This window comes from Carassius gibelio, chromosome B20 (genome assembly GCF_023724105.1).
Source record: "Carassius gibelio isolate Cgi1373 ecotype wild population from Czech Republic chromosome B20, carGib1.2-hapl.c, whole genome shotgun sequence".
Lineage (NCBI taxonomy): Eukaryota > Metazoa > Chordata > Actinopteri > Cypriniformes > Cyprinidae > Carassius > Carassius gibelio.
Window position 1 is genome coordinate 1,762,720 of NC_068415.1, and position 13,393 is coordinate 1,776,112.

At 35.3% G+C, this 13,393-nt stretch overlaps 2 protein-coding genes across 3 annotated transcripts in view; both read left to right on the forward strand.

The window, feature by feature from the left end:
• The window catches only part of LOC127984031 (desmoplakin), a 30,424-nt gene extending 26,622 nt beyond the window's left edge, over positions 1–3,802 (forward strand). For both annotated transcript variants that reach the window (XM_052586487.1, XM_052586486.1), the window contains exon 24: positions 19–3,802. In XM_052586487.1, coding sequence (XP_052442447.1) covers positions 19–3,291 — 3,273 coding nt within the window. In that variant the 3' untranslated portion in view covers positions 3,292–3,802. The remainder of the gene's footprint in view (positions 1–18) is intronic.
• A 1,400-nt stretch (positions 3,803–5,202) lies between these two features.
• tbc1d7 (TBC1 domain family, member 7) lies at positions 5,203–12,997 on the forward strand. The gene is made up of 8 exons (XM_052586495.1): positions 5,203–5,394; positions 5,733–5,849; positions 8,540–8,620; positions 8,739–8,929; positions 10,083–10,220; positions 11,186–11,331; positions 11,607–11,736; positions 12,527–12,997. Exons 2-8 carry the CDS (start codon positions 5,738–5,740, stop codon positions 12,611–12,613), a joined length of 885 nt encoding a protein of 294 aa, XP_052442455.1. The 5' UTR covers positions 5,203–5,394; positions 5,733–5,737; the 3' UTR covers positions 12,614–12,997.
• The last annotated feature ends 396 nt before the right edge of the window (positions 12,998–13,393 follow it).

Genomic DNA, 13,393 nt, shown 5'->3' on the forward strand with positions numbered 1-13,393 from the left:
TTGGGGTTTTTGTTGCAGACTTCCTCTGTGATCCAAACATCCCAATATCAGTGCAGCAGCCTGCAGCGAGAACGGGATGACTTCATCAACAAAATAGCCACAATGGAACAGGATATGATGCGCTTGAGAAAGCTGGAAGACGAGCTAGCCAGTATCCAACTCTCATTGGAAAAAGAACTGCGACTCAAAGCACAGCTGCAGGAGGACAATGAGAGGATCAAGAAGGATTTTACCCAATGGAAGACCAAATGCGCAACTCACGAAGAGCAGATTCGAAAGCACACCTCAGAGCGCTCCGGCCTGGAGAGCCAATTTAATTCTGTTAAATCCGAGATGGAGAGGCTGAGGATGCAACTGAAGGAGACTGAAGAACGCTACAGGCTGCTGATGCAGAACTCGGAACGAGAGAGGGCAGAAATGAAGGCGCTTCGAGACTCGCAGCAGAATGAGTTCCTGAGACTGCAGCGGAAACCAGATGGTGCTACCAAATACACTCAGACAGACCTAATGGATGCCTCCTCACTGGTCTTCGAAGGTGTCCGCAAGAAGGTCACGGCGCAGCAGTTGCATGACTGTGGTGTGATAGACAAGGTGACATTTGAGCAGTTGATGAATGGCCAGCGAACTGTCAAGGATGTATCTGTTGACATTAGGCTTAATCTTAAAGGCACAGGAGCCATTGCAGGTCTTGCAGCAGGACCTAAGGGCAAAATGACCTTCACCGAGGCTAAAAAACAAAAATTGGTTTCAGACGAGAGTGGAAACATGTTGCTGGAGGCTCAAGCTGCCACAGGGTACATCATAGATCCCAGAGCTAATGTGAGGATGACTGTTGAGGAGGCTTGTCTGAATGGACTTGTGGATGAAGCTGACAAGAAGCAGCTGTTGATTGCAGAGGCTGCCTGCGTTGGGTTCAGGGATCCCAAAACTGGTAAACTCTTGGCAGTAAGCCAAGCCATGAAGAAAGGAATAGTTAACCGAGAAACAGCTCTGCGTCTCCTGCAGGCACAAGAGGCGGCGGGAGGCATCATTGATCCCATCCTTAGCGTCTATCTTTCCAAAGATACTGCCATGGACCGTGACCTTGTTGATGAAGATCTTTATCAAGCTCTAAATGCCAGACCTGATTGCTATATCGATCCTGATTCTGGTCTGCGTGTCAGTTACATTACTATCAAGAAGCGATGCAAGGCTGACCTCAGCACTAGCTTGCTCCTGCTTCCAGCTCCAGAGAAACCCGTGACTGTACAGGGACTGCGTCATGAAGTTAGCGTGTCAGATCTGGTGGATGCGAAATTGCTGCAACCTTCGGACGTAGATCATCTGAGAGAGGGCAAGATTACCAGCCGTGATATTGAACACAGGCTTAGGGCTTATCTCCGAGGCTCAACCTGCATTGCTGGGATTTATGACGAGGCCAACGACTGCGCATTGCCCATCTACCAGGCCATGAAGCAAGGGCTTCTGCGACAAGGCACTACCTTGGAGCTTCTGGAGGCCCAGGCAGCCTCAGGCTTCATTATTGATCCCATCAACAACGAATACTACACAGTCGAGGAGGCTTGTAAGAAAGGACTGGTGGGAGTGGAGTTCAAAGACAAGCTTCTGTCTGCAGAGAGAGCGGTAACTGGGTACAAAGACCCAGGCACTAACAAGATGATCTCCCTATTCGAAGCCATTGAACGTGGTATCATAGAGAAAGGTCATGGCATTCGCCTGCTGGAGGCTCAGATTGCAAGTGGTGGCATCATTGACCCTAAACACAGTCACAGAATCGATGTTGATGTGGCGTACCAAAGGAACTACTTTGATGCAGAGATGAACCAGATTTTGAAAGATGAAGGAGATGATACAAAGGGTTTCTTTGACCCAAATACAGAGGATAATCTGACCTACTTGGAGCTGAAGAGCCGTTGCATTCCAGATAAGAAGACGGGGCTAGTGCTTCTGCCTCTTTATGATAAGAAAAAGATGCAGCAGAAGAACTCCACAAGGAAGAAACGAGTATTGATTGTTGATCCTGAAAGTAATAAAGAGATGACGGTGCGTGAAGCCTACGAGAAGAAACTCATAGACACTGAAACCTTTTTGGAATTGTCTCAGCAAGAATGTGAGTGGGAAGAAATAGTCATCATTGCCCCAGATGGCTCGACCAGTACAGCTATAATGGACATGCAAACAGGCATTCAATATGACTTGAAAGAACTGCTCCGTCAAGGAGTGATTGATCAAGATGTCCTTGATAAGTATAGCTCAGGAAATCTCATCCTTACAGAGCTTGCATATATGATCGCCGACAAGACAAAGACCCTCAGCAAACCGCCCTGCTCCTCTGACGCCTCATCATCTTTCGCATCCCAGACGACAATGAAAAGCCAGAAAATTAAAACTGAAACGGTTAAAACAGTCAAGAGTATCTCCACTCAAGAAACCATTCAACACGATCCATCCTCAACGAACTCCACCAAGCATATTTCCAGCATGTCAATCAAACTGACCCCGTTGGTGGAAATGATCGAGGAGCAGAATCCAGTTGGAGCAGTTTTTGACACAGAGAAGCTGGAGAAGATCAGCATATGTGATGCTCTGAAGAGAGGAATCATTGATTCCATCACAGGGCAACGACTCCTGGAGGCTCAGGCTTGCACCGGAGGGATTGTGAACCCTGAAAACGGTCGCCGTATTTCTATTCAAGAAGCAACGCGACTTGGTGTCCTTGATGACGAAATGGCCAACAGGATAAAACCTGCCCAGAAAGCGTATATTGGTTTCGAAGACGTGAAAACCAAGCGTAAGATGTCAGCCGCCGAAGCCGTCAAGGAAAAATGGTTGCCGTATGAAGCTGGCCAGCGGTTCCTCGAATTCCAGTTTTTAACTGGTGGGCTATTCGACCCAGAGCTTGGGTGCAGACGTTCACTTGAGGAGGCTTTGCAGCTCGGCTGGCTGGACCTAAGAGCAGCTCAGAAGCTCCAGGATACGCGCCACCACCCCAAGACCCTCACCTGCCCCAAGACCAAGCTGAGGATATCCTACAAGGAGGCTCTGGAAGGATGCATGACCGAGGAGAACACGGGGGTCCGCATGCTTCCCGCCTCCACGGTTTCATCACGTGGCATCAGCAGCCCCTACAACCTCTCGAATCCAGGATCCGCTTCAGGCTCTCGGAGCGGCTCTCGAAGTGGATCCCGTCGAGGCAGCGTAGACTACAGCTTATCCTCCTCTTCTTCTTCTTCCAAATACAGCAGCTTTAACTACAGCAAAACCTCTTTCAGTTCCAGATCGCTCTCCTAAACAATCATTTTGTACTGTGCATTGTTATATAGCACAATTATCCATCAAAGTATTTTAAGATAACAATATGAGAAAATCGGTAATGTTTATTATTGGAAATGAGGATTGTGTTCTAAACGAATCAGCATTTTTTTTTAATCACGTTGTTTGGAAGACTAAAGAAGAACCAGTAGCATTTAGTGTTCCTTAAATCAATATTGAATGTATTAATACAATTTTTTTTTAAAAAAGCCTTTTAATTTTGCCTGCATATTCACATAATGGGGGTTTATCTACTTTTGAATTTTTATTAAACAGATTAAAGTTGTTTCTAACTCTAGATTTTAAGTAAATATGTCACTCAAAAATATGTTTTTACATTAATACTGTTGAATTGCTGTAGTTTTTCTTAGTTACAGTGCCTTCTATTTACCTTTGTATTAGCCCGAATTACTCTGTGACGTTGATCTCTAACACTGTGTCTGAAAATGTTCTTACAGTTTTATTACTCAAATAAAAAAAACACCACAAATATATGACACATTTTGAAGAATTATTACTATTGTTTGATTTTATCTATAAAGTGTTATATTAAGGAGTTATTTCATGCCTGGCTTAATCTAATCCACTCCAGACTTCACAATATTTACTTTAGAACTTCAAAGTTTAATATTAATACTTTTAATTCCATTCAGTTTTAAAAGTGATTACAACCAAAGATCCAAGTGCACGTCAAAGCAACACTTTTTTCTGTGTTCAAAATTTGCTAAATGTATATAATGACCGAGTACATCATAAATTAATATACCAAACCGCCTTTTTGACTTATCCCAGATCACTATGGTAAATTTATAATAAGTGATTATATCTGGACTATTGTAGCCTGTTCGGGTCGTCACCGCTGCGGAGTAACACATACCTGCGTGAATCGCCATAGACATTAACTTGGAGAAGTAGCTACGGTTAGAATATTCTTCCGCGGGATGCGTGCAGGTCTGTTTATTAACCACTAGAGTGCCAAATTATACATGGTATTTACATAGCGTTTAAAGCGTTGTTTAGTTTTTTTATTATTTTTTTTTAATGTGCGTTAACTTTAGGATTTAACATGACTGTCTATCAGCTCTATAAATAAGCTGACAACATGTTTGTACTTTTCATTGTAAAATAATTTAGCTATTGACTAATTATGTCAACAACAACAACAACAACAACAAAAATAATAGAACCAGTTAATATGAAGATCTAAAAATATTTTCCTAGCCTGCAGACTTCTAACAAAATCACTGAAAACTCTAGGATAAGTGTTTTATTGTGTATGCGTGTGCTTTCATATAACATCAATCACGGACTGCTATGGTTGTATTCAGGTAGGAAAAACTAATAATTTTCATATTTTTAGGTGACTTTAAAATAAGAGGGATCTGAATGCATGGGTCAGTTGGTGGTCAATTAGTTTAGTATCCCCGGAAGAGATGTATTTTACAAATTTTTTGAGCGGGCACGAATTTAATTCAGAGTTTGAATGCATTACGAGGGTTAAGAAAGCAAATGTGTTGTCCAATCTTGTTGGAACTGACATATATCTATTGTCTTTTATGTATTTTTTAATTATTATTATTGAACTTTCAAAATAAAATAAAAAAATTAAAAACCAAGCTCTTCACACATTTCTCATATTTACACATTTATTTATTTACACGTTGTATGCTGCACACTGAGACGATTTTAATAAAATTAAAAATAATAATAAAAATAAAAGGCCATCACACGATTATTTTTAATTCATTTAGCAGATAAATAATTTATTTATTATTTTTTAAAAGATTTTATAGATTCTAAATAAGCTTTAAAATATGTCTTTTATTATGTATACGGGAGCTGAGCCGAGTGCGCGCCTCCTGCTGGCCTCGCGCGAAAGAACAACAACACGAGGACGTGAATTACATCCGGGGTCACAGGACTGCAGACAGCCTTGTTCACAGACGTATGCATCTTCAGACTCTCATTTAAGAATTAAGGATAATAATTCCGCGTTCATGAACTGAATGTGAATTTTCGGACTGACAAATTGTTTGAAGACGAGGAAAAACCGCGGAGGCCCGCTGAGATCTGCGCTCTGAGGTAAGTTAAACAATTTTTTTAAATATCTCAACCGTCGTTTATGAGAAATACACAACAGATTTGTCTCACATAAGCTTACTGATGTAGCTTGTATTTCGTGTAACGTTAAATGTTAACGTTACGATTCAAAATAATCTAACTGGTTAGGGAAGTGTTAAATTCTAATGTATTAACGTAACGTTACTTAAATTATAACTAACGAAAATACTATTCATCATGCATGGTGTTCTTTGAAGGAAGGAAAGGTAGCATGAAAATACCATGGTATATTAATACGTTCATCAGTATGACATATTTACTTCTAGTCATGTTGTATGTTGTATGTTTTTGTGTTGCAGTGATCATGGCTGATGATCCTCAGAGGAACTTCCGCTCGGCGTATTATGAGAAAGTGGGCTTCAGAGGAGTTGAGGAGAAGAAGTCCCTCGAGATCCTGCTGAAGGACAGTCCTCTGGGTAAGAGTTTTATAAGCAAACTGGCCGATACCGATATTATATTTTTTAAGCAACAAACTAGAAAGAAGGAAAGTATGTGTAAACAAGATGTTTATTTGGTGTTTAATAGACCAAACTGGCTTTTGGCTATTGAAAACAATAACGGTAACCATCTGAAATTAACGGCAGTAACTGTACAGTAAGTAGTAGTCTATATTTAATACAAACATAGATGCTACAGACATAATCAGCATTCAGCTTTTGTTTTTGAATTGGGTTGAAACTACAGAGAACTGGCCTTAAATGAAAAGATTAACTGTTACATGTGAAATTGAAAGCAACAAATGCATAGTTCTACAAACCAAACATCACAATCAACACACGTTCTATAAGAGGTTTCTACATCAGCATTCAGTATTTGTTTTAGTTTTTAAATTTGGTTAAAAAAAAAAAAGCTTTACCAGTGCGACTAAAAAGAGTATGCTTTACAAATAAATTATTCCAAAATGTTAAAATCAAATAATGTTGGTGCGAATAATACAATAATAATGCAACGTGTTTCATCCGTCGAAAAAAAAAAAAAAAAAAATAGGTTAATGATTCACATCTTTATTTTTTTACTTGAGCCAATGAAAAATAAATCATTATATGCCCAAGTCAAATATATAAATATATATATATATATATATATATATATATATATATATATATATATATATATATATATATATATATATATAAATATAGATCATAGAATCATTACCTAATCATTACCATAACATAAGATGTTTTCATTGGATGAATGAAACACTTTTGTTCAGTGTGCTACAGCTGGTGATTTTTAAATCAAATTAGGTCGATGTATTTTTAAGGTAAAAGAAAAATAAGAACTGACGTTTACTTCTGGCTTTTCAAATGTGTTTGCAAGTTATACTTTACAATGCTTCCCTTAGGTTCAATTCTGAGAAGGCACGGTGTGCCCTTTAATTTTTATGCCGATGACACACAGATCTATCTGCCTATTAAAAGAAGCAATCCTTCAGCCATCGATGCACTATTTACATGTCTTGATGTTTTAACCTTAAATGACTCTAAGACTGAGGTCATTGTTTTTGGTCCACAGGACAATTTTAATTTTAACAACTCAATTTTGGAGAACCTGACAGTTTTTGAATCAAAGTGTGTTAAGAACTTCAGTGTTTTCTTAGAAAGTTTGCGTACAATTGGTCCAAAACGCAGCAGCCAAATTTCGAAGAAAAGGCCGCGAATCTGATTTTGCCACCCCCTTTCTGCGAGCACTTCATTGGCTTCCTGTTAACCCTAGGATACATTTTAAAATACTCTTATTTGTTTATAAATGTTTATGCAGTCTCGCTCCACGTTACCTATCTGAATTGCTACATCCTCACAACCCTTCCAGAGATGTAAGATCTAGTAATCATATCCTACTTATGGTTCCCTCTACAAGGCTGAAACACAGAGGAGATAGAGCTTTCTCGGTGATGGGCCTTAGATAGTGATTTTATACATTTATACATTATACATTATAGATTTTTTATACATTTTAAATGTTGGTTTAAGTGTTTGTTTGTTTTTTTTACACATTTTCCATTATGTAACTATAATAGCAACGGTTATTTTATATATATATATATATATATATATATATATATATATATATATATATATATATTAATGCATTTTTAATGCTGGTTGAAGTGTTTTATATACATATTTTTCCTTCTGTAACTATAATAGTAACCGTTATTATTATCATTATTTATTTTATTATTATTTGTTATGCATTTTTAATGTTTAAGTTTTTTTTTTTTTTCTTTTTTACACATTTTTCCTTCTGTAACTATAATAGTTACTGTTATTATTATAATTTATTTCATAATTTTTTAATGCATTTTTAATGTTGGTTTAAGAGTTATATTTTGTTCTTTTTAATAGTATAATAAACAATAAAAGTATAATTTTATATTAATAATAATATTAAATAATAGTTTCTTCTTATTAAACGTTTTTCGTTGTTTTTTGTAATTTATTTATAATTCATACTTAATGTTGGTGTAGGAATCATGAAAAATAGATTTGGACTTTTTAAACACAATAAATAATATATAAATAAATAATAATAATGTAACATTTAGACGGCATACAATTATCTGTATTTTAAATTTTGGTGTTCAGGAACCATGCAGAACAGATTTTTTCTTCTTTTCTTTTGATGCTGTAATAATGTTAAAAATAACTATTTTTATTATAATTAATAACAATTAATTTCTATATTATTAATTATTTTTATTGTTGGATTAAGTGGTCATTAATCATATAGAATAGATTTACTTTTCCTAACACAATAATAAATAATAACAACTATAATTATTTATTTTTAATGTCGGTGTTTTGTAACAGTGAAGAAATCTTTTTTTCTTTTGACTCCATAATAATAACAATTGTTGTTTTTTTAAATAACGGTTTAAATGTTCAATAACTACGCACTTCAGCCCAGTAATAAATAATACTAATAATAATAACTACTTATTATTATTATTACTTGTATTATTCTATACAGTAGTTTGTATTGTTCATCTTTGTTTAGGCTCACATCGATCTGTGAAATGCTGTGTATCTCTGAGTGGAGAATAAATGGCTGTGATATAAGCTCTCGCTCCTTCAGTCAGTTCTGTTGCTGTTGTTTTCAGACGTGGAGAAGTTGAGCACCTTCAGTCAGAGGTTTCCTCTGCCCTCCATGTACCGGATACACGTCTGGAAAGTCCTGCTGGGTGAGAACACGAAATATCATTCACATCAAAATCATTAGAGCATCCTCTGTGTTTAAAGCAGCTTTTGTGCTCGGTGCAGCTTTGCGAGAGGTTTCTTGACCAACCTTCATATCTGCAGGTATCCTGCCGCCCCACACTGATTCTCACGCCCTGGTGTCTCGCTATCGTCTCCAGCAGTTTGAGGACGTCAGCGGCGCTCTGACAGCCATGCGCTTCGTCCACGCATCCACCCCTGTGACGGAGCTGTACCTGCGCATGTACCAGCTGGAGAGCAGACAGCTTCCCCGCAGGAGCGAGCTCAGGCCGCCGGTGAGGAGCTGAGGGTTTGTGGGTCATCAGTACCTCAGCCGTAAGGGTTCATCGTTTGAAATTGAGATGTATACATCATCTGAAAGCTGAATAAATGATCTTTCCATTGATGTGTGGTTTGTTCGGGGGACAATATCTGTCTGAGATACAACTATTTGAAAATCTGGAATCTGAGGGAGCAAAAACATCTAAATATTGAGAAAATCATCTTTAAAGATGTTCAGATGAAGTTCTTAGCAATGCATATTACTAATCAAACATTAAGTTTTGAGATATTTATGGTAGGAAATGTACTAAATATCTTCATGGAACATGATCTTTACTTAATATCCTAATTATTTTTGATATAAAAGAGAAATGTATCATTTTGACCCATATAATGTATTGTTGTCTATTGCTACAGATATACCCCAGAGACACAACACTGCTTTGTGCTCCAGTCACACAGATTAATAAATAAAAATAAAATAAGTAGAATAGAATGTTTTTTTGTTAACTGTATAAAAAAAAAAAAAAAAAACAATATAGAAGCCACTGTTAGTTTTCTCTTTTTTTTAAGCAGTTAGTAAATTAATGAAGTGCAAGTCTAAACGTGGCAAGTATTTTTATTAATTTGTTTAAAGATTAGAATTAGAAAAGAAAGTGCTGGAGTTAGATGGTCAATAATAAATATGGAAAAGATGTGTTTGTAGCTGATTCTTCGATGTTCTTCAGTTGTAGAAACAGTCAACAAAACATTGTACGGGTCAAAATGATCAAATTTTCTTTTATGCCAAAAATCATGAGGATATTAAGTAGCGATCATGTTCATGAAGATATTTTGTGAATTTCCTACTGTAAATATATAAAACTTAATGTTTGATTAGTAATATGCATTGCTAAGAATTCATTTGAACAACTTTAAAGAGGATTTTCTCAATATTTAGATTTTTTTGCACCCTCAGATTCCAGATTTTAATAGTTGTGTCTCAGACAAATATTGTCCTCCGAACAAACCACACATCACTGGAGAGATGATGATGTAATTTTCAAATTCAAATGACCCTTATATAGACCCTATATATATATATATATATATATATATATATATATACACATATATACACACACACACATACAGGCGCATGGCTGAGGTTTGATGCTTTTCTTCCAGAATGACGAGGATGAACACTTCCTGTCTATCGGCAGAGCGATGGAGGAGATCGTGGATGACCCGGTCGACTGCTATTGGCTCATCAGATGCTTCATCAACCAGTTCAAGCTCAAGTTTGGAGACTCCATCCCTCACCTGGTACACCACCGCTTTTAATATCATTTATTCATTATTGATAAATGAGAACAAATGATGATAAATGATAATGAAAAATAATAACGTATTATTATTATTATTATTATTATAAATGTTTAAAATAACCTTGCAGATATATAACCACAGAAAAATAAGTAACACTTATTATTACTTTTTTTTCTAATGTTATATCATTGTTTTTAAAGGTTATTAATGTTGATTAAAGTGTTAAAGAATTGTTCTTATTTTTTTTAACACCTCAACTGTGATTCTGAGTAATGTTATATGCTTTTGAAATTTTGGTTTAGGAGTTAATAACCATGCAAAATAGATTATTATTTTATTAGTTATTTTGTTGGTTTAAGTGTTCAATAACCATCCAGAACAGTTTTTCAAAAGATTTTTTGAAAGAATAAAATACACATGTATATAGTTTAATTATCATAATTTTTTAATTTAAGTGTTTTCCTTTTTCCTTTTAACACTATATTAAAAAATAACGATTATTATTATTAATCTATATATTTTATTAATGCATTAATGCATTATTTTTTGTACATGTAAGTCTTTCAACAACCCTCTAGAACAAGTTTTTAATTAAGTAAATTAACTGTTGTTTTGTGTTTTACTATTATTATTTTTACATTTTATATATATATATATATATATATATATATATATATATATATATTAATAATTTTAAATGTTTTTTAAATTTAAGTGGTTATTTTGACAGTTTGGCATTATAATAAATATTTATGATACATGATAAATGTTATTTTTATATTAATTTTTATGATTATTTTTCTGTTTTAAAATTACTGAATAATAACAACGGTTATTATTATTATTTTATTACATTTACACCCCCTCAGGTCTTTCAAAGTTCAGAAACACCACAGAAAAGGTCCATGTTTGGTTCTTCTTCCGTCTTGTTCTGAACTGAACGCACGGTGTCTGTGTTTCAGCCGAAGAGTTTGGAGCACTTCCTGTCTCAGGAGGATGCTGCTCTGCTGGCTCATCTGAAGACGTCTGGAGCGCTGCACTCGCTGCCGTACTGTCTCTGGTTCAGACGCTGCTTTGCTGGATGTTTACCACAGTCCAGTCTACAGAGGTCAGCACACAATCACACTCTGTCAATATCTATTCAAATAGCATTTCTGTGATGCTCCGCTGTATTTTCAGCATCATTCCTCCAGTCTTCAGTGTCACATGATCTTCAGAAATCAGAATAATATGATGATTTACTGCTCAAGACACATTTCTGATTATTAACAATGTTGAAAATTATATTAAAAAATGTATTTCTTGTGATTGTCTGGTTAATTGATTGTGCTCTTATGTGATTGGTTGACTGATGGACCGTGCTGTGCTGTGATTGGTCGGCAGGGTTTGGGATAAAGTCATCAGCGGCTCCTGTAAGATCCTGGTGTTTGTTGCCATGGAGATTCTGCTCAGCTATAAGATCATGCTGATGGGAATGAGTGACGCTGGTGGAGTTTACAACTTCCTGTCTAATGTGAGCCGCACACATCACTCACTCAGTCAGTCACATACAATGGTTCAGTGCATGTTCATTAATGTACAGTATTCATCTTTACATTAGGACATTTGTTTTCATCTGTTAAAATCCTCCAGTACTCGTCTCATAGACTTTCACTAATGATTTTATCATTTAATGGATTCTTCTTCTTACATCAACCAGTGGTTTTTTGAGAAACCTTTATTTATATAAAATAACAGTATTTTATTCATTTCATTTCTATTATAATTAAATTAAGTTCTGTTTTTTTAATTTGAGGGGGTGAAATATTTTTTATTATTTTTTATTTTATTTTATTAATTCAATTAAATAACATCATTATTATATTACTACCTGTTTTTTTTTTCTAACGAGAAAGTAATTATTATTTCTATTTCTAATTTATTCATATACAATTGACAGTTTTAATTGAGGAACAAGGAATTATTTTAGTATTATTTCATTTATTATCATATGAGGAACAATTGTTTAAATGAGGAAAAATAAATTAATTGTATTCTTTTATTTATTTATTTAAAAATATATATTTTATTAAACAAAATATATATTTTTTTTAATTATATGATGTACTGTTTTTTTTATTTAGGAACAAGGAATTACGTTATTTTAATTTTTTATTATTATTATTATAATACTTTTTAAAAGTATAATACACTCAATTCATTTTATTCAATTATTTTATTACTCATATTAAATTAACATTTTACCACAAATGATATTGAATAGAGTGTGAATGAATAGAATTTTCCCGGGTGTCTCTGTACAGATGCCGCAGGAGAACACAGACGCCATCGTCACTAAAGCCATCGATCTGTGGCACAAACACTGCGGGACGCCCATGCACTCCGTATAATTCAGCATTTCTGGGAGGTAGACGACAGGAACGTCAGCTGTGAGTGTGCTCGCTCTTTATTAGGTTGGTTTACACGAGAATCTGCATCACACATCGTTCAGGAGTGACAGTACGGTCTCTTCCTGCGCTCTCTGAGCCAATAGAAGCAGCGGAAGAGAGAAACGCCAACGACTGGAAACAGAAACACATCAATCATTCAAAACATGACGACGTCTGCTCTCCTGTGTGTGTGTGTGTGTGTGGTCACCGATCGGTTTTACAACCCTCGTGTCGTTCCACACCTGTATGAGTTCATATAGGATCATGAAAAGTGCTTTAATGAGCCACAGAAAAAGTCTGGAACCAATGAAGGTGGATAAATAAAGGCAGAAATATATACATAAAGTTTTCCTGTAATGCCCTGCCAATGTGTTCAGTATCAAAGTCAGTTAAAAATATGTATAAATAATACATGAACATAAAAACATCTCGGCACACGTTGTTACAGTCGTAACACTTACTACAGTAAGAGTCTCATTTCTTTATGAACTAACAGTGAGGATTTCTACAGCTTTTAATAATCTGTGTCAGTGTTAGAATAATAATACTACTACTAATAATAATAATAGTTCACAGTGCATTAAATCAACTTAATTTTTTAAATAGTAATTGTGTTGTAATGGCATTTCAGGGAATTGTTTTCTAATTTATTATTACTGTTAATTATAAATTGAGGAACGAGGAGTTTTTTTTTTTTTTTTTGTTAAATTTTAATAATATTAAAGTCATTATGTTACTCAT